The 23,043-nt window shown below is 45.8% G+C and overlaps 1 protein-coding gene across 1 annotated transcript in view; it reads right to left on the bottom strand.

The window, feature by feature from the left end:
• The window catches only part of LOC139570896 (protein tweety homolog 2-like), a 100,192-nt gene that overhangs the window by 65,535 nt on the left and 11,614 nt on the right, over positions 1 to 23,043 (bottom strand). Inside the window, exon 2 of the mRNA XM_071393204.1 lies at positions 13,380 to 13,552. Within this exon, the coding sequence (XP_071249305.1) occupies positions 13,380 to 13,552 (173 nt within the window). The remainder of the gene's footprint in view (positions 1 to 13,379; positions 13,553 to 23,043) is intronic.

Genomic DNA, 23,043 nt, shown 5'->3' with positions numbered 1-23,043 from the left:
ACTGCCGATGTTCTGGAGTCTGGCCACTAACTAACTGCCAATGTTCTAGAGTCTGGTCACTAACTAACTGTGATGTTCTGGAGTCTGGTCACTAACTAACTGCCAATGTTCTAGAGTCTGGTCACTAACTAACGGCCAATGTTCTAGAGTCTGGCCACTAACTAACTGCCAATGTTCTAGAGTCTGGTCACTAACTAACGGCCAATGTTCTAGAGTCTGGTCACTAACTAACTGCCGATGTTCTGGAGTCTGGTCACTAACTAACGGCCAATGTTCTAGAGTCTGGTCACTAACTAACTGTGATGTTCTGGAGTCTGGCCACTAACTAACTGCCAATGTTCTAGAGTCTGGTCACTAACTAACGGCCAATGTTCTAGAGTCTGGCCACTAACTAACTGCCAATGTTCTAGAGTCTGGTCACTAACTAACTGCCAATGTTCTAGAGTCTGGTCACTAACTAACGGCCAATGTTCTAGAGTCTGGTCACTAACTAACTGCCGATGTTCTGGAGTCTGGTCACTAACTAACTGCCGATGTTCTGGAGTCTGGTCACTAACTAACTGCACATGTTCTAGAGTCTGGTCACTAACTAACTGCCAATGTTCTAGAGTCTGGTCACTAACTAACTGCCAATGTTCTAGAGTCTGGTCACTAACTTAACTGCCAATGTTCTAGAGTCTGGTCACTAACACCCTGACGATGTTCTGGAGTCTGGCCCAGGAATACTGAGAGAGCGAGAGTAGCAGAGCAGAGACATGTGTGATTCAACACATTTAAATCATTGTTACTAGGTAGAACACTTCTGATGTAAATGCCTACATTTCTGGTTTAATACGTTCAATGAACCACTTGTGGAGTATGCTGCAATAAAAGCATGATATTATAGTCCACAAAACAGAATGAATATAAGACACCTTTAAACAGATGCAGGCGGCCAGATGGACAGAGCAAGCATACTGTTATCACCCCCCACCAGAGAGCCAGAGGCAGGGAGATGTTATGACGGAAACACATCCTGTAAGTGTGTGTGTGTGTGTGTGTGTGTGTGTGTGTGTGTGTGTTTGTTTGTGTGTGTATGTGTGTGTGAGAGAGAGAGTATGTACCACTGTGCACCGTGTCTATGAAGCATCAATACCATGATTGATACCAGAGTCTGTATCTGTATCTCCACCGTCCATTACTCCAGAACCCTGAGACTAGGATGGTCCTGTATCTCCACCGTCCATTACTCCAGAACCCTGAGACTAGGATGGTCCTGTATCTCCACCGTCCATTACTCCAGAACCCTGAGACTAGGATGGTCCTGTATCTCCACCGTCCATTACTCCAGAACCCTGAGACTAGGATGGTCCTGTATCTCCCCCGTCCATTACTCCAGAACCCTGAGACTAGGATGGTCCTGTATCTACACCGTCCATTAATCCAGAACCCTGAGACTAGGATGGTCCTGTATCTCCACCGTCCATTACTCCAGAACCCTGAGACTAGGATGGTCCAGTATCTCTACCGTCCATTACTCCAGAACCATGAGACTAGGATGGTCCTGTATCTCCCCCGTCCATTACTCCAGAACCCTGAGACTAGGATGGTCCTGTATCTCCCCCGTCCATTACTCCAGAACCCTGAGACTAGGATGGTCCTGTATCTACACCGTCCATTACTCCAGAACCCTGAGACTAGGATGGTCCTGTATCTCCACCGTCCATTACTCCAGAACCCTGAGACTAGGATGGTCCTGTATCTCCACCATCCATTACTCCAGAACCCTGAGCCCAGGATGGTCCTGTATCTCCACCGTCCATTACTCCAGAACCCTGAGACTAGGATGGTCCTGTATCTCTACCGTCCATTACTCCAGAACCCTGAGACTAGGATGGTCCTGTATCTCCACCGTCCATTACTCCAGAACCCTGAGACTAGGATGGTCCTGTATCTCCACCGTCCATTACTCCAGAACCCTGAGACTAGGATGGTCCTGTATCTACACCGTCCATTACTCCAGAACCCTGAGACTAGGATGGTCCTGTATCTACACCGTCCATTACTCCAGAACCCTGAGACTACGATGGTCCTGTATCTCCCCCGTCCATTACTCCAGAATCCTGAGACTAGGATGGTCCTGTATCTACACCGTCCATTACTCCAGAACCCTGAGACTAGGATGGTCCTGTATCTCCACCGTCCATTACTCCAGAACCCTGAGACTAGGATGGTCCTGTATCTCCACCGTCCATTACTCCAGAACCCTGAGACTAGGATGGTCCTGTATCTCCACCGTCCATTACTCCAGAACCCTGAGACTAGGATGGTCCTGTATCTCTACCGTCCATTACTCCAGAACCCTGAGACTAGGATGGTCCTGTATCTCTACCGTCCATTACTCCAGAACCCTGAGACTAGGATGGTCCTGTATCTCCACCGTCCATTACTCCAGAACCCTGAGACTAGGATGGTCCTGTATCTACACCGTCCATTACTCCAGAACCCTGAGACTAGGATGGTCCTGTATCTCCACCGTCCATTACTCCAGAACCCTGAGACTAGGATGGTCCTGTATCTCCACCGTCCATTACTCCAGAACCCTGAGACTAGGATGGTCCTGTATCTCTACCGTCCATTACTCCAGAACCCTGAGACTAGGATGGTCCTGTATCTCCACCGTCCATTACTCCAGAACCCTGAGACTAGGATGGTCCTGTATCTACACCGTCCATTACTCCAGAACCCTGAGACTAGGATGGTCCTGTATCTCCACCGTCCATTACTCCAGAACCCTGAGACTAGGATGGTCCTGTATCTACACCGTCCATTACTCCAGAACCCTGAGACTAGGATGGTCCTGTATCTCCACCGTCCATTACTCCAGAACCCTGAGACTAGGATGGTCCTGTATCTCCACCGTCCATTACTCCAGAACCCTGAGACTAGGATGGTCCTGTATCTCCACCGTCCATTACTCCAGAACCCTGAGACTAGGATGGTCCTGTATCTCCCCCGTCCATTACTCCAGAACCCTGAGACTAGGATGGTCCTGTATCTCCACCGTCCATTACTCCAGAACCATGAGACTAGGATGGTCCTGTATCTCCACCGTCCATTACTCCAGAACCATGAGACTAGGATGGTCCTGTATCTCCCCCGTCCATTACTCCAGAACCCTGAGACTAGGATGGTCCTGTATCTCCACCGTCCATTACTCCAGAACCCTGAGACTAGGATGGTCCTGTATCTCCACCGTCCATTACTCCAGAACCCTGAGACTAGGATGGTCCTGTATCTCCCCCGTCCATTACTCCAGCATGCCCTAGCATTATCACGCCTGATTCCAGTAGTCAAAGGTTTGATGATGAGTTAGTGGAATCAGGTGTGTAAAAAGTGCCCCCTCTGTGTCCCCAGGACAAGGGTTAAATAACACTGAGCTGTAGAGTTACAGTGCGGCTACACACATGACTTCAAAGTGGTTGTTTTCTTCCAGCTGTACTTGATCAGGATTGCCTCGTTGGCACAATGTAACCAATGGAATAGTCCCAAAAGTTTAAACCAAGCACATGCAGGCTTTATGAAATACAATTTGTACCCTGATAGCATTACTGTGCTCCACTACACACACTGCTAGACCACGTGCTCCAGCGCTCTCTCTCTCCGTCTCTCTCTGCTCTCGCTCTGTCTCTCTCCGTCTCTCTCTGCTCTCGCTCTGCTCTCTCCGTCTCTTTCCATCACTCTCTCTCTCCGTCTCTCTCTGCTCTCGCTCTGTCTCTCTCCGTCTCTCTCTGCTCTCGCTCTGCTCTCTCCGTCTCTTTCCATCACTCTCTCTCTCCGTCTCGCTCTGCTCTCGCTCTGCTCTCTCTCTGTCTCTCTCCGTCTCTCTCTCCATCTCTCTCTCTCTGTCTCTCTCTCCGTCTCTCTCTCCGTCTCTCTCTCTCTCTCTCTCTGTCTCGCTCTGCTCTCTCTGTCTCTCTCCGTCTCTTTCCGTCACTCTCTCTATCTCTCTCTCTCTCTCTCAGATCTGCATACAAAAGCTGCACTAAGATCTCTACTGAAGGAAGACACCTCAGCATACTTAGATCCATAAATGACAGTCATTTATTTGCCAAGCGTTCGGTCACACCTTCGTCAGAGAGAGCAAGTCACTTATCTAACTGCACCTTAGCTACTTCGTTGTGTTGGGTGCAGATTTCTGTATTTCCTGCATGAGGGAGGATCTCTCTTTGCATCCCAAATGCCAACCCATTTCCTATATAGTGTACACAGGGCTCTGGTCTAAAGTAGTGCACTGTATAGGGAATAGGGTGCCATTGGCCATAGGGCTCTGGTCTAAAAGTAGTTTACTATTTCAAGGCTATAACCTACAATGAAATACATTATGAAGCATTAGCGAGTGGGACACAATAGGCTGGTAGGGACATAAAGCTCTCAGCATGTAAATAACATTTAGTTGTATTAAATCATTATAGTCTATAAGTTGTGACTTATTTAGAATTAAATACAAATTAAAAGAAAAATGCCTTATTAGGCTCAGTCTACAGTGCCTTTGAATTCATTTTGAGAAACATGAGATGGGCCAGTCTGTGGCGTCATGCTCATGCAATGGTTTCTGGAGAGCCGGCCAGCAGCGGAGAATATCCTCCCTACACTGGCAGGGCCAATGGGGATGCTCAACACCCCAGGCTGGGCAGAGATAGTTTATTTATTTTTTACATACAGTAGGTCGGCCTAAAAGGTTTTTAGGCTAAATAACCCAATCAAAATGGAAAGCTCCTTGAAAATGGAAATATGCCAGGCCTATTGAGCCACAATCAATTACGACCTATTGTATAAATAATAAACAAAAACGAATTAAACTTTTAAGAGATCAGATTTTTTGTTTATAAATACTTTGCTACAATGACACAGTTATCTACACACCTCATTCCTTTCTTTTAGCATGTGCACGTAGTAAGTATCCCATCATGCTTTTGGGATACGTGTCTTTTCAGATTCCACAATGAATCTTTAGTTGTGGACACTTGTCACGTTGGCAGGAAGGATCGGGAGACAGCCACAGGAAGGATCGGGAGACCGCCACAGGAAGGATCGGGAGACAGCCACAGGAATGATCGGGAGACAGCCACAGGAAGGATCGGGAGACAGCCACAGGAAGGATCGGGAGACAGTCACAGGAAGGATCGGGAGACAGCCACAGGAAGGATCGGGAGACAGCCACAGGAAGGATCGGGAGACAGCCACAGGAAGGATCGGGAGACAGCCACAGGAAGGATCGGGAGACAGCCACAGCAAGGATCGGGAGACAGCCACAGGAAGGATCGGGAGACCGCCACAGGAAGGATCGGGAGACAGCCACAGGAAGGATCGGGAGACAGCCACAGGAAGGATCGGGAGACCGCCACAGGAAGGATCGGGAGACAGCCACAGGAAGGATCGGGAGACCGCCACAGGAAGGATCGGGAGACAGCCACAGGAAGGATCGGGAGACAGCCACAGGAATGCGTAGTAGTTTTTTTATTAAGCCTAAATTACGGCGCGCCGTGTAAAGGCACGGGGACGAAGACCAAACAAACATGTCACAAAACACAGGGTAGAAACCCAAAACAAAAGAGCGAGGAGTACCTTGAATAAATAACACACGCGCACAATAATTAACACACGGGACGAGACCCGTAATCATCTGCGCAATCCACAAGGGCACGAAAGCCAAAACACACAGCACAGGTACTCACACGCACCAACGGACATAGTAACAATAATCTACCGCCCAATGGAAACCAGAGGGCACATATATACAACTACAATCAGTGGGAACAGGGGACAGGTGTGTGTAATGAAAGTTCTGGAGGGATCCGTGACAACACCTCACTCTCTTGGTCCTCATCTTTGTAAGTCACCTTGATTTAGCACCTTTGTGTTTTATCAGTTTCTTTATGAAAATATTTAGTGAACTCCACAAACGTAGCTAAAGCAAGGGGCTATAGCAGCACATAAATGCATGCTGGGCCGGGCATGCCCTGAGCTTGTGAACTGAGCGGTACTGGAGCGAGTGAGAAGAGCTCTGCACTCCAGTCAAATTGGGCACGCTCCACTCCTTGCTCCAGCTCCACTCCGCTCCTCACTCCTGCTCCACTCCGCTCCACTCCGCTCCTCGCTCCAGCTCCACGTTCCAGCTACAGGCTCCAGCTCCGCCCTCACTCCAGCTCCACTCTGCTCCACTCCACGTTCCAGCTACAGGCTCCACTCCGCTCCAGCTCCACTCCGCTCCTCGCTCCAGCTCCGCTCCTCGCTCCAGCTCCACTCCGCTCCTCGCTCCAGCTCCACTCCACTCCTCGCTCCACTCCGCTCCTCACTCCAGCTCCACTCCGCACCTCGCTCCAGCTCCACTCCGCTCACATACTCTGACTCAATGATACAACAGGCACTACCTCCACCCATACCATCTAACATGTTAGGCCTGGTTGAATGATCTGAAAGGAATTTTATAATATCTGTACATTACAATTCTACCTGTGATTACAAAAGTACAATGATTAATGCTTTGCTTCAGCTTGAGATTAAAAATCAGTGGTAGACTTTGCAAGTGCATTAAGAGGTCAACTGTAGAAAAGTCATATACCTGCTTGTTGAAACAATACTTTCAGAGGTAGCTAAAGCAAGGGGCTATAGCAGCACATAAATGCATGCTGGGCCGGGCATGCCCTGAGCTTGTGAACTGAGCGGTACTGGAGCGAGTGAGAAGAGCTCTGCACTCCAGTCAAATTGGGCACGCTCCACTCCTTGCTCCAGCTCCACTCCGCTCCTCACTCCTGCTCCACTCCGCTCCGCTCCTCGCTCCAGCTCCACGTTCCAGCTACAGGCTCCAGCTCCGCCCTCACTCCAGCTCCACTCTGCTCCACTCCACGTTCCAGCTACAGGCTCCACTCCGCTCCAGCTCCACTCCGCTCCTCGCTCCAGCTCCGCTCCTCGCTCCAGCTCCACTCCGCTCCTCGCTCCAGCTCCACTCCACTCCTCGCTCCACTCCGCTCCTCACTCCAGCTCCACTCCGCACCTCGCTCCAGCTCCACTCCGCTCACATACTCTGACTCAATGATACAACAGGCACTACCTCCACCCATACCATCTAACATGTTAGGCCTGGTTGAATGATCTGAAAGGAATTTTATAATATCTGTAAATTACAATTCTACCTGTGATTACAAAAGTACAATGATTAATGCTTTGCTTCAGCTTGAGATTAAAAATCAGTGGTAGACTTTGCAAGTGCATTAAGAGGTCAACTGTAGAAAAGTCATATACCTGCTTGTTGAAACAATACTTTCAGTTCCTGTTGATACGATGTTCCAGTCTTACTTCTGCTAGCACATGATAGCAATAGGAGGAAGAAGGATTGGGAAACTAACTGCAAATAACAATAAGCTGAACTCCGCCTAGCAGAAACATCTTTGGTATTAGCAACTATTCATTATTAGTTTATATTGTATTAAAGTTAAGGGATGTCACCCTGGGCGGGGTGAACCATAGAAGGGGGTATAAAGGGAAAACACCATCTTGAGAACTGAGTGTCTTGTTTGTAAATTGCTGTAAGTGTAAACTCCGGGTTTCAAACCTTATTAAACAAACTAACCTCTGATCAAAGAAGTTTCCTGTGGTCACTTGTATGAACATAGGGCTGAATTCCCTTACAGATCCAACACTACCTCCACCCACACCATCTAACATGTTAGACCTGGTTGAATGATCCAACACTACCTCCACCCATACCATCTAACATGTTAGGCCTGGTTGAATGATCACACACTACCTCCACCCATACCATCTAACATGTTAGGCCTGGTTGAATGATACAACACTACCTCCACCCATACCATCTAACATGTTAGGCCTGGTTGAGTGATCCAACACTACCTCCACCCATACCATCTAACATGTTAGGCCTGGTTGAATGATCACACACTACCTCCACCCATACCATCTAACATGTTAGGCCTGGTTGAATGATCACACACTACCTCCACCCATACCATCTAACATGTTAGGCCTGGTTGAATGATACAACACTACCTCCACCCATACCATCTAACATGTTAGGCCTGGTTGAATGATCCAACACTACCTCCACCCATACCATCTAACATGTTAGGCCTGGTTGAATGATCACACACTACCTCCACCCATACCATCTAACATGTTAGGCCTGGTTGAATGATCCAACACTACCTCCACCCATACCATCTAACATGTTAGGCCTGGTTGAATGATCCAACACTACCTCCACCCATACCATCTAACATGTTAGGCCTGGTTGAATGATCACACACTACCTCCACCCATACCATCTAACATGTTAGGCCTGGTTGAATGATCCAACACTACCTCCACCCATACCATCTAACATGTTAGGCCTGGTTGAATGATCCAACACTACCTCCACCCATACCATCTAACATGTTAGGCCTGGTTGAGTTATACAACAGTCACTACCTCCACCCATACCATCTAACATGTTAGGCCTGGTTGAATGATCCAACACTACCTCCACCCATACCATCTAACATGTTAGGCCTGGTTGAATGATACAACACTACCTCCACCCATACCATCTAACATGTTAGGCCTGGTTGAGTTATACAACAGTCACTACCTCCACCCATACCATCTAACATGTTAGGCCTGGTTGAATGATCCAACAGTCCAAGTTAATCAGAATGATATATTCCAAGTAGAGAAGGTAATAGAATGATATATTCCAAGTAGAGAAGGTAATAGAATGATATATTCCAAGTAGAGAAGGTAATAGAATGATATATTCCAAGTAGAGAAGGTAATAGAATGATATATTCCAAGTAGAGAAGGTAATAGAATGATATATTCCAAGTAGAGAAGGTAATAGAATGATATATTCCAAGTAGAGAAGGTAATAGAATGATATATTCCAAGTAGAGAAGGTAATAGAATGATATATTCCAAGTAGAGAAGGTAATAGAATGATATATTCCAAGTAGAGAAGGTAATAGAATGATAACAGGTAATAGAATGGAATAACATATGATGTAACATGAAACTGTTGGGTGACATCATCTAATCATAAAAACCCTGTGACTCATAAAACAAAGGACAGAGAAATAAAAAGACAGGTTATTGGATTAAAGTCTTCGGGTTATAATAAAACCATTAGACAACAGAAAATCACCAGGCTATCCGTGGGCACTAGTCCCGGGGGCTGCAACGGGCATTGCACACTTTTGTTCCAGACCAGCACTAAACTCTACTAGCTATAGCGAATCAAGGACACCGTTTCCCTCCAAGTCAACGTTCAAACATCTTTCAATAGAAGTCTCCTGTCCAACAACTCAGCCTCCAGATGAGAGGAGCTACAGCAGACAAACGACTGTTATTGAGAGCTTGTTGATTTATGGAAGACCACATCTGAAAATAACCTTGTACAGGAAACCAAACCACATTCCCAAATCACATTAACAAGAACAGGACCTCATTTAAGACCAGAACAGAGCGTCCAGTCACACAGGCCCTTGTGGACAAGGTAAGTAGCTGAGAGGTGAAGGACGGAGATCATTAAGGTGTTAGTGTCACTAGGGTTTTCCCCTATTACAGCAACCACATGGACAATTACAGAAACCAAATCAAATTGTATTGGTCACATGCGCCGAATAAAACAGGTGTAGAATTCACAGTGAAATGCTTACTTAAATAAACACCATAAAACACATTCCAAAAGTTACATGACAAGGTTCCAGGTTGGCTTGGCTGTAGAAAAGGGAAACTGATATTCGCCCAAAAGTCCAGGCACAAATCTTATAGTTGTATTTTATTTCCTACAGTAGTAGGTAACTGAAAGCTGTGAGCCTGTTTAGTTATATCACAACAACAGTAGAGGTTTTACTAGACTAGCTGTACTGAGGAAAGGTGAAAGCCACCCAGAACCCAGACAGAAAAGGTTTAACACAGCACTTGTTGGTTAAATAAACATTTTATTATGCATTTCAAAATAAGATAAGATAGTATTTCCTATATGGGTAGTAAGCTGAATGCTCTGTGATCCTGTTAAGTTACAACACAAAGTCACGTTTGCAGTCTGGCCCCAGACAGTGAAGGGTTAACACATGTCATATCATAATACTAAGATAGTATTTCCTACAGGGGGGTAGGTTGCTGAACTGTGTGAGCTTTAAAATGTAAATGAAGTGACGTTTCCATAGGAAACAGAGAGCCGTTCGGAGCCCAGACATTCAAGAGTTCACACAGTGCTCCTTGGTCAGGCTAAGTAGCATCATGCCATAGCACTTAGCACAACAATAGGTTTGGTGTAAGAAAGACCAATCAGTGCTGGGCTGCCCCTCCCCCTGGAATGTTATCAGCTAACTAACTCAATTACCTTCAGCACTTAGAGCTCTGTCACAAGATTAAGCTCAACACAGTGCCAACTCAATCATGCACTTTGGGAGGAGGACTCATTTGATGTTCTCTTTCATTCGGAGGAGGAATCATTTGTTGTTCTCTTTCATTGGGAGGAGGAATCATTTGTTGTTCTCTTTCATTCGGAGGAGGAATCATTTGTTGTTCTCATTCATTCGGAGGAGGAATCATTTGTTTTTCTCTTTAATTGGGAGGAGGAATCATTTGTTGTTCTCTTTCATTCGGAGGAGGAATCGTTTGTTGTTCTCTTTCATTCGGAGGAGTAATCATTTGTTGTTCTCTTTCATTCGGAGGAGGAATCATTTGTTGTTCTCTTTCATTGGGAGGAGGAATCATTTGTTGTTCTCTTTCATTCGGAGGAGGAATCGTTTGTTGTTCTCTTTCATTCGGAGGAGTAATCATTTGTTGTTCTCTTTCATTCGGAGGAGGAATCATTTGTTGTTCTCTTTCATTGGGAGGAGGAATCATTTGTTGTTCTCTTTCATTCGGAGGAGGAATCGTTTGTTGTTCTCTTTCATTCGGAGGAGTAATCATTTGTTGTTCTCTTTCATTGGGAGGAGGAATCATTTGTTGTTCTCTTTCATTCGGAGGAGGAATCATTTGCAGGTCCTATAGTGATGAGGTGGGCAGGTCCTATAGTGATGAGGTGGGCAGCCCTACAGGTCCTGAAGTGATGAGGTGGGCAGCCATACAGGTCGTATAGTGATGAGGTGGGCAGCCATACAGGTCCTATAGTGATGAGGTGGGCAGCCATACAGGTCCTATAGTGATGAGGTGGGCAGGTCCTATAGTGATGAGGTGGGCAGGTCCTATAGTGATGAGGTGGGCAGCCATACAGGTCCTATAGTGATGAGGTGGGCAGCCATACAGGTCCTATAGTGATGAGGTGGGCAGCCCTACAGGTCGTATAGTGATGAGGTGGGCAGCCCTACAGGTCCTATAGTGATGAGGTGGGCAGGTCCTATAGTGATGAGGTGGGCAGGTCCTATAGTGATGAGGTGGGCAGCCCAACAGGTCCTATAGTGATGAGGTGGGCAGGTCCTATAGTGATGAGGTGGGCAGGTCCTATAGTGATGAGGTGGGCAGGTCCTATAGTGATGAGGTGGGCAGCCCAACAGGTCCTATAGTGATGAGGTGGGCAGGTCCTATAGTGATGAGGTGGGCAGTCCTACAGGTCCTATAGTGATGATGAGGTGGGCAGCCCTAGAGGTCCTATAGTGATGAGGTGGGAAGCCCAACAGGTCCTATAGTGATGAGGTGGGAAGCCCTACAGGTCCTATAGTGATAAGGTGGGCAGGTCCTATAGTGATGAAGTGGGCAGGTCCTATAGTGATGAGGTGGGAAGCCCTACAGGTCCTATAGTGATGAGGTGGGCAGGTCCTATAGTGATGAGGTGGGAAGCCCTACATGTCCTATAGTGATGAGGTGGGCAGGTCCTATAGTGATGAGGTGGGAAGCCCTACAGGTCCTGTAGTGATGAGGTGGGCAGGTCCTATAGTGATGAGGTGGGCAGGTCCTATAGTGATGAGGTGGGCAGCCCTACAGGTCCTATAGTGATGAGGTGGGCAGGTCCTATAGTGATGAGGTGGGAAGCCCTACAGGTCCTGTAGTGATGAGGTGGGCAGGTCCTATAGTGATGAGGTGGGCATGTCCTATAGTGATGAGGTGGGCAGCCATACAGGTCCTATAGTGATAAGGTGGGCAGGTCCTATAGTGATGAGGTGGGCAGGTCCTATAGTGATGAAGTGGGCAGGTCCTATAGTGATGAGGTGGGAAGCCCTACATGTCCTATAGTGATGAGGTGGGCAGGTCCTATAGTGATGAGGTGGGAAGCCCTACAGGTCCTGTAGTGATGAGGTGGGCAGGTCCTATAGTGATGAGGTGGGCATGTCCTATAGTGATGAGGTGGGCAGCCCTACAGGTCCTATAGTGATGAGGTGGGCAGGTCCTATAGTGATGAGGTGGGAAGCCCTACAGGTCCTGTAGTGATGAGGTGGGCAGCCCTACATGTCCTATAGTGATGAGGTGGGCAGGTCCTATAGTGATGAGGTGGGAAGCCCTACAGGTCCTGTAGTGATGAGGTGGGCAGGTCCTATAGTGATGAGGTGGGCAGCCATACAGGTCCTATAGTGATGAGGTGGGCAGGTCCTATAGTGATGAGGTGGGCAGCCCAACATACAGATCCAAAAAGGGACTTTCTGCTTGTGGCAGTGAGACAATGCACAACTGCACATTGTGAATGTTGCAAACCACAATCTCAGAAGACAAAGGATAACGCCTCAATGGACACTGTTCTGTGCACACCCAGGACACGTGAATAGATAGTGTAGTGTAATGTAGTGTAGTGATAGTGTAGGGTAGACAGTGCATAGTGTAGTCTGCTTTCGACACAATGGTCAGTCACAGTGACCTCAGTCTACAACATCCTGCATCAAAGTGGGTCAAGCCAAAAGTGACCATCTTGTCTCTCTCTCTCACCACCATAGCAGCATGTCAGCCTCTGTGTGTGAGTTAATGAGGTCAGAGGTCAACTCCTGAATGTCAAAGATCACATCAAAGCCTTTTCCAAGAACACAGGAGGGTGGTCTAGGGTTGTCCAATTCCCCTCCTGGAGTTTCACTCCAAACCTAAACACTTTATTTGACTAATTAGCTACCGGCCAGGACCTTGATTAGCTAGCTGTGTTACCTCACTATCACAGAACCAGAGTTGTAGAACCCTGATCTAGACACTAAAGGAGCCCCACATACTAGATTTGGTTTGCTTCTAGTGGAACTTGGCTAGGTGAAGGGAACGTCTGTGCCTTGTATACTCCCTTAAAAGACCTTGGCTTGTAATTCTGTAATATAAGATAACACCTCTAACCACACCCGGGACAGACTGAAGAAAGGCCCCTGTAACACTAATACTGTAGTACACTACTGTTAGATACAAACAGTTCCAGTGATACTACTCACCATAGGATGAGTCCAGTGATGACAGCGGTCCAGGAGACACAGCAGGAGTCAGGCCTCTTGGTCTCCTCCTCCTCCTCCTTCCTGCAGCAGCACACACTGGTCAGGTAGACAGACAGCAGCAGGAGGCTCAGGACTAGTCCAGCAGCTGATATACAGGCTAGGAAGACCAGAGACTGGGGGAGGACGGGGAGGGAGGGAGAGAGGGAGAGGAGAGGGAGGGAAGGGGAGGAATGGAGAGGGAGAAACAGAGAGATGAGCATGTTATAATGCATTTGTTATTGACTAATAAGAGGACAAATACAACTGTCACACTTAGAGAACTCATTTGCAAAGCACCATTTCTTCAGACAACCAGTATATATTATCATGTCAGGTCCTGAGTTGATACAAGCCCTGTGATTGGTTACTGTGTAGAGTGAACCCACTCTGACGGAAAGGGAGACACTGGAATCAAGTGAGACTAATATGAAAAGATATACTGGGTCAAAAGTCATGTTTGTTTCATCAGTCATCATCACTAGCAGGTCTCTGTGTGAAGCCAGAGATAGGGAGAGAGAGGAGGGGAGGGAGAGAGAGATGGGGGAGGGGAGAGAGAGATAGAGACAGAGAGACAGAAAGAGAAAGAGAGTGAGAGTGAGAGACAGAGAGAGAGAGACAGAAAGAAAGAAAGAGAAAGAGAGAGAGAGAGAGAGAGAAAGAAAGAAAGAGAAAGAGAGACAGAGAGAGAGAGAGAGAGACAGAGAGAGAGAGAGATGGGGAGAGGGGAGGGGGCAGGCTCACTGAATACACCCCAGGATCGTGTTCAGTAGGGCACAAAGTAGCAAGTATTAAAAATAAAAAAATGAACATGAAGGTTTCTCATTGGACAAGTCTAGGTATTCCTTCTCTGTGTTATCAGTTTGGTGTTTAATGAACATGAAGGTTTCTCATTGGACAAGCCTAGGTATTCCTTCTCTGTGTTATCAGTTTGGTGTTTAATGAACATGAAGGTTTCTCATTGGACAAGTCTAGGTATTCCTTCTCTGTGTTATCAGTTTGGTGTTTAATGAACATGACCTGGAGTTGCTGGTTTGAGAGATACCTGGGGTCTATTGGACTACTACTATTAACATTTGTCATTCAACAGACACTTTTATCCAAAGCAACTTACAGTCATGCTCGCCAACATGCATCCATTGTACGTATGGGTGAGCCCGGGTATCTGACCCACAACCCTGGTGGTTAAAGCACCACGCTCTACCAGCTGATCCACACAGGAGTTGGGGTGTTAGGGGGGGAAACAGTAATGATCAGAGGCTGATGGAGTTACAGCTCAACGTCAGGTGACAAAGCGGCCTCCCTCCAATCTTGTGATTCCCAGACTGAGGTTACCCTCAGAGCATGAATGATGAAGGAATAGCCAGGGTAGGAAAGGAGAGAGAGCGAGAGAGAGAGCGAGGGAGCAAGCGAGAGCGAGAGAGAGAGAGAGAGAGAGAGAGAGAGAGAGAGAGAGAGAGAGAGAGAGAGAGAGAGAGAGAGAGAGAGAGAGAGAGAGAGAGAGAAAGCAGAACACGGGGGGTCTACTGTAGCCATATGTCTTTGTTTTTGAGATTAGGTACGCCTGAAGTTTGTACCTTTCATTTTGATGAATGGTGATGAAAGCGATCAAACATAGTGTACTACACAAGTACAACTACACACATAGCCATTTACAGAAGTACAACTACACACACAGCCATTACCAGAAGTACAACTACACACACAGCCATTTACAGAAGTAGACAAAAGTTCAGCCCGTGGTTTGGAGTGTTGAGGAGTTCAAAATTCAAGAAGTGAAATCAAAGCCAAGTGAAAGCATGGGATTTTGGCCAAATATGGTTGCCTCTCAAATGGCACCCTATTCCCTATAATAGTGCACTACTTTTGACCAGAGCCCTATTCCCTATAATGCACTACTTTAGACCAGAGCCCTATTCCCTATATAGTGCACTACTTTTGACCAGAGCCCTATTCCCTATATAGTGCACTACTTTTGACCAGAGCCCTATGGGCCCATGTTGTTTCTCCACACTCCTACCTGGCATGGTTTCATGACTCTAATAAGGTGCTGTTTGTCTCAACAGGCCTTATCAGGAAGCTACCTTCTATTTTCCTGACTCAATTTGACTGATCAAGTTATGGGTTCTGGCATCATGTTCGGACCGCGGTCTTGACCAAGGTTGCAGACTCAGACAGGGCCGAGCAGCGGAAACTAAAGACGCATGTATTATTTCTCATCCAACCAGTGTCTAAATCAATGTAACTACCTGTATTTGGGGCTCCCGCGTGGCGAAGTGGTCTAAGGCCCTGCATCTCAGTGCTAGAGGCATCACTACAGACACCCTGGTTCCATTCCAGGCTGTATCACAACCGGCCGTGATTGGGAGCCCCATAGGGCGGTGCACAATTGGCCCCGTGTCATCCGGGTTTGGCCGGTGTAAGCCATCATTGTTAATAAGAATTTGTTCTTAACTGACTTGCCTAGTTAAATATATTAAATGTAACCATGTAAGTCATTGAGAACACATTCTCTTTCACAACAATGACGTGGAAAGTAAGATGAAACCGCTATTCAAACTCATGTGGTAAACTTCTGGACTCAAACAGAGTTCAACTGTACCAAGTCATTAAAGTGATCATATTCTGGGCTCTGTCCTCAATCCCACCTCTCGATCTGAAATGGTCCCGTTGTTCCAGAAGGATGTGCCAGCAGGAGGAAGGTCCACATTGTTCAGAACTGCTTTTGAAGATAATCTGACAGTGTTACACATCATGTCGTCTTAATCACAGAGGACAGACTACGGTGTTACACATCATGTAGTCTTAATCACAGAGGACAGACTACGGTGTTACACATCATGTAGTCTTAATCACAGAGGACAGACTACGGTGTTACACATCATGTAGTCTTAATCACAGAGGACAGACTACGGTGTTACACATCGTGTAGTCTTAATCACAGAGGACAGACTACGGTGTTACACATCATGTAGTCTTAATCACAGAGGACAGACTACGGTGTTACACATCGTGTAGTCTTAATCACAGAGGACAGACTACGGTGTTACACATCGTGTAGTCTTAATCACAGAGGACAGACTACGGTGTTACACATCGTGTAGTCTTAATCACAGAGGACAGACTACGGTGTTACACATCGTGTAGTCTTAATCACAGAGGACAGACTACGGTGTTACACATCATGTAGTCTTAATCACAGAGGACAGACTGCGGTGTTACACATCGTGTAGTCTTAATCACAGAGGACAGACTACGGTGTTACACATCGTGTAGTCTTAATCACAGAGGACAGACTACGGTGTTACACATCGTGTAGTCTTAATCACAGAGGACAGACTACGGTGTTACACATCATGTCGTCTTAATCACAGAGGACAGACTACGGTGTTACACATCATGTAGTCTTAATCACAGAGGACAGACTACGGTGTTACACATCGTGTAGTCTTAATCACAGAGGACAGACTACGGTGTTACACATCGTGTAGTCTTAATCACAGAGGACAGACTACGGTGTTACACATCATGTCGTCTTAATCACAGAGGACAGACTACGGTGTTACACATCATGTAGTCTTAATCACAGAGGACAGACTACGGTGTTACACATCATGTAGTCTTAATCACAGAGGACAGACTACGGTGTTACACATCGTGTAGTCTTAATCACAGAGGACAGACTACGGTGTTACACATCGTGTAGTCTTAATCACAGAGGACAGACTACAGTGTTACACATCATGTAGTCTTAATCACAGAGGACAGACTACGGTGTTACACATCATGTAGTCTTAATCACAGAGGACAGACTACGGTGTTACACATCGTGTAGTCTTAATCACAGAGGACAGACTACGGTGTTACACATCGTGTAGTCTTAATCACAGAGGACAGACTACAGTGTTACACATCGTGTAGTCTTAATCACAGAGGACAGACTACGGTGTTACACATCATGTAGTCTTAATCACAGAGGACAGACTACGGTGTTACACATCGTGTAGTCTTAATCACAGAGGACAGACTACAGTGTTACACATCGTGTAGTCTTAATCACAGAGGACAGACTACGGTGTTACACATCGTGTAGTCTTAATCACAGAGGACAGACTACGGTGTTACACATCATGTAGTCTTAATCACAGAGGACAGACTACGGTGTTACACATCATGTAGTCTTAATCACAGAGGACAGACTACGGTGTTACACATCATGTAGTCTTAATCACAGAGGACAGACTACGGTGTTACACATCATGTAGTCTTAATCACAGAGGACAGACTACTGTGTTACACATCATGTAGTCTTAATCACAGAGGACAGACTACGGTGTTACACATCATGTCGTCTTAATCACAGAGGACAGACTACGGTGTTACACATCGTGCAGTCTTAATCACAGAGGACAGACTACGGTGTTACACATCATGTAGTCTTAATCGCAGAGGACAGACTACGGTGTTACACATCATGTAGTCTTAATCACAGAGGACAGACTACGGTGTTACACATCATGTAGTCTTAATCACAGAGGACAGACTACTGTGTTACACATCATGTAGTCTTAATCACAGAGGACAGACTACGGTGTTACACATCGTGTAGTCTTAATCACAGAGGACAGACTACGGTGTTACACATCGTGTAGTCTTAATCACAGAGGACAGACTACGGTGTTACACATCGTGTAGTCTTAATCACAGAGGACAGACTACGGTGTTACACATCATGTAGTCTTAATCACAGAGGACAGACTACGGTGTTACACATCATGTAGTCTTAATCACAGAGGACAGACTACGGTGTTACACATCGTGTAGTCTTAATCACAGAGGACAGACTACGGTGTTACACATCGTGTAGTCTTAATCACAGAGGACAGACTACGGTGTTACACATCATGTAGTCTTAATCACAGAGGACAGACTACGGTGTTACACATCGTGTAGTCTTAATCACAGAGGACAGACTACGGTGTTACACATCGTGTAGTCTTAATCACAGAGGACAGACTACGGTGTTACACATCGTGTAGTCTTAATCACAGAGGACAGACTACGGTGTTACACATCGTGTAGTCTTAATCACAGAGGACAGACTACGGTGTTACACATCGTGTAGTCTTAATCACAGAGGACAGACTACGGTGTTACACATCGTGTAGTCTTAATCACAGAGGACAGACTACGGTGTTACACATCATGTAGTCTTAATCACAGAGGACAGACTACGGTGTTACACATCATGTAGTCTTAATCACAGAGGACAGACTACGGTGTTACACATCATGTAGTCTTAATCACAGAGGACAGACTACGGTGTTACACATCGTGTAGTCTTAATCACAGAGGACAGACTACGGTGTTACACATCGTGTAGTCTTAATCACAGAGGACAGACTACGGTGTTACACATCGTGTAGTCTTAATCACAGAGGACAGACTACGGTGTTACACATCATGTCGTCTTAATCACAGAGGACAGACTACGGTGTTACACATCATGTAGTCTTAATCACAGAAGACAGACTACGGTGTTACACATCGTGTAGTCTTAATCACAGAGGACAGACTACGGTGTTACACATCGTGTAGTCTTAATCACAGAGGACAGACTACGGTGTTACACATCATGTCGTCTTAATCACAGAGGACAGACTACGGTGTTACACATCATGTAGTCTTAATCACAGAGGACAGACTACGGTGTTACACATCATGTAGTCTTAATCACAGAGGACAGACTACGGTGTTACACATCGTGTAGTCTTAATCACAGAGGACAGACTACGGTGTTACACATCGTGTAGTCTTAATCACAGAGGACAGACTACAGTGTTACACATCGTGTAGTCTTAATCACAGAGGACAGACTACGGTGTTACACATCATGTAGTCTTAATCACAGAGGACAGACTACGGTGTTACACATCGTGTAGTCTTAATCACAGAGGACAGACTACGGTGTTACACATCGTGTAGTCTTAATCACAGAGGACAGACTACAGTGTTACACATCGTGTAGTCTTAATCACAGAGGACAGACTACGGTGTTACACATCATGTAGTCTTAATCACAGAGGACAGACTACGGTGTTACACATCGTGTAGTCTTAATCACAGAGGACAGACTACAGTGTTACACATCGTGTAGTCTTAATCACAGAGGACAGACTACGGTGTTACACATCGTGTAGTCTTAATCACAGAGGACAGACTACGGTGTTACACATCATGTAGTCTTAATCACAGAGGACAGACTACGGTGTTACACATCATGTAGTCTTAATCACAGAGGACAGACTACGGTGTTACACATCATGTAGTCTTAATCACAGAGGACAGACTACGGTGTTACACATCATGTAGTCTTAATCACAGAGGACAGACTACTGTGTTACACATCATGTAGTCTTAATCACAGAGGACAGACTACGGTGTTACACATCATGTCGTCTTAATCACAGAGGACAGACTACGGTGTTACACATCGTGCAGTCTTAATCACAGAGGACAGACTACGGTGTTACACATCATGTCGTCTTAATCACAGAGGACAGACTACGGTGTTACACATCATGTAGTCTTAATCGCAGAGGACAGACTACGGTGTTACACATCATGTAGTCTTAATCACAGAGGACAGACTACGGTGTTACACATCATGTAGTCTTAATCACAGAGGACAGACTACTGTGTTACACATCATGTAGTCTTAATCACAGAGGACAGACTACGGTGTTACACATCGTGTAGTCTTAATCACAGAGGACAGACTACGGTGTTACACATCGTGTAGTCTTAATCACAGAGGACAGACTACGGTGTTACACATCGTGTAGTCTTAATCACAGAGGACAGACTACGGTGTTACACATCATGTAGTCTTAATCACAGAGGACAGACTACGGTGTTACACATCATGTAGTCTTAATCACAGAGGACAGACTACGGTGTTACACATCGTGTAGTCTTAATCACAGAGGACAGACTACGGTGTTACACATCGTGTAGTCTTAATCACAGAGGACAGACTACGGTGTTACACATCATGTAGTCTTAATCACAGAGGACAGACTACGGTGTTACACATCGTGTAGTCTTAATCACAGAGGACAGACTACGGTGTTACACATCATGTAGTCTTAATCACAGAGGACAGACTACGGTGTTACACATCGTGTAGTCTTAATCACAGAGGACAGACTACGGTGTTACACATCGTGTAGTCTTAATCACAGAGGACAGACTACGGTGTTACACATCGTGTAGTCTTAATCACAGAGGACAGACTACGGTGTTACACATCGTGTAGTCTTAATCACAGAGGACAGACTACGGTGTTACACATCATGTAGTCTTAATCACAGAGGACAGACTACGGTGTTACACATCGTGTAGTCTTAATCACAGAGGACAGACTACGGTGTTACACATCGTGTAGTCTTAATCACAGAGGACAGACTACGGTGTTACACATCGTGTAGTCTTAATCACAGAGGACAGACTACGGTGTTACACATCATGTCGTCTTAATCACAGAGGACAGACTACGGTGTTACACATCATGTAGTCTTAATCACAGAGGACAGACTACGGTGTTACACATCGTGTAGTCTTAATCACAGAGGACAGACTACGGTGTTACACATCGTGTAGTCTTAATCACAGAGGACAGACTACGGTGTTACACATCATGTCGTCTTAATCACAGAGGACAGACTACGGTGTTACACATCATGTAGTCTTAATCACAGAGGACAGACTACGGTGTTACACATCATGTAGTCTTAATCACAGAGGACAGACTACGGTGTTACACATCGTGTAGTCTTAATCACAGAGGACAGACTACGGTGTTACACATCGTGTAGTCTTAATCACAGAGGACAGACTACAGTGTTACACATCATGTAGTCTTAATCACAGAGGACAGACTACGGTGTTACACATCATGTAGTCTTAATCACAGAGGACAGACTACGGTGTTACACATCGTGTAGTCTTAATCACAGAGGACAGACTACGGTGTTACACATCGTGTAGTCTTAATCACAGAGGACAGACTACAGTGTTACACATCGTGTAGTCTTAATCACAGAGGACAGACTACGGTGTTACACATCATGTAGTCTTAATCACAGAGGACAGACTACGGTGTTACACATCGTGTAGTCTTAATCACAGAGGACAGACTACAGTGTTACACATCGTGTAGTCTTAATCACAGAGGACAGACTACGGTGTTACACATCGTGTAGTCTTAATCACAGAGGACAGACTACGGTGTTACACATCATGTAGTCTTAATCACAGAGGACAGACTACGGTGTTACACATCATGTAGTCTTAATCACAGAGGACAGACTACGGTGTTACACATCATGTAGTCTTAATCACAGAGGACAGACTACTGTGTTACACATCATGTAGTCTTAATCACAGAGGACAGACTACGGTGTTACACATCATGTCGTCTTAATCACAGAGGACAGACTACGGTGTTACACATCGTGCAGTCTTAATCACAGAGGACAGACTACGGTGTTACACATCATGTAGTCTTAATCGCAGAGGACAGACTACGGTGTTACACATCATGTAGTCTTAATCACAGAGGACAGACTACGGTGTTACACATCATGTAGTCTTAATCACAGAGGACAGACTACTGTGTTACACATCATGTAGTCTTAATCACAGAGGACAGACTACGGTGTTACACATCGTGTAGTCTTAATCACAGAGGACAGACTACGGTGTTACACATCGTGTAGTCTTAATCACAGAGGACAGACTACGGTGTTACACATCGTGTAGTCTTAATCACAGAGGACAGACTACGGTGTTACACATCATGTAGTCTTAATCACAGAGGACAGACTACGGTGTTACACATCATGTAGTCTTAATCACAGAGGACAGACTACGGTGTTACACATCGTGTAGTCTTAATCACAGAGGACAGACTACGGTGTTACACATCGTGTAGTCTTAATCACAGAGGACAGACTACGGTGTTACACATCATGTAGTCTTAATCACAGAGGACAGACTACGGTGTTACACATCGTGTAGTCTTAATCACAGAGGACAGACTACGGTGTTACACATCGTGTAGTCTTAATCACAGAGGACAGACTACGGTGTTACACATCGTGTAGTCTTAATCACAGAGGACAGACTACGGTGTTACACATCGTGTAGTCTTAATCACAGAGGACAGACTACGGTGTTACACATCGTGTAGTCTTAATCACAGAGGACAGACTACGGTGTTACACATCGTGTAGTCTTAATCACAGAGGACAGACTACGGTGTTACACATCATGTAGTCTTAATCACAGAGGACAGACTACGGTGTTACACATCATGTAGTCTTAATCACAGAGGACAGACTACGGTGTTACACATCATGTAGTCTTAATCACAGAGGACAGACTACGGTGTTACACATCGTGTAGTCTTAATCACAGAGGACAGACTACGGTGTTACACATCGTGTAGTCTTAATCACAGAGGACAGACTACGGTGTTACACATCGTGTAGTCTTAATCACAGAGGACAGACTACGGTGTTACACATCATGTCGTCTTAATCACAGAGGACAGACTACGGTGTTA

The sequence above is a fragment of the Salvelinus alpinus genome, chromosome 1, assembly GCF_045679555.1.
Source record: "Salvelinus alpinus chromosome 1, SLU_Salpinus.1, whole genome shotgun sequence".
Classification (NCBI taxonomy): domain Eukaryota; kingdom Metazoa; phylum Chordata; class Actinopteri; order Salmoniformes; family Salmonidae; genus Salvelinus; species Salvelinus alpinus.
This window is presented reverse-complemented; position numbering and strand designations above follow the sequence as displayed.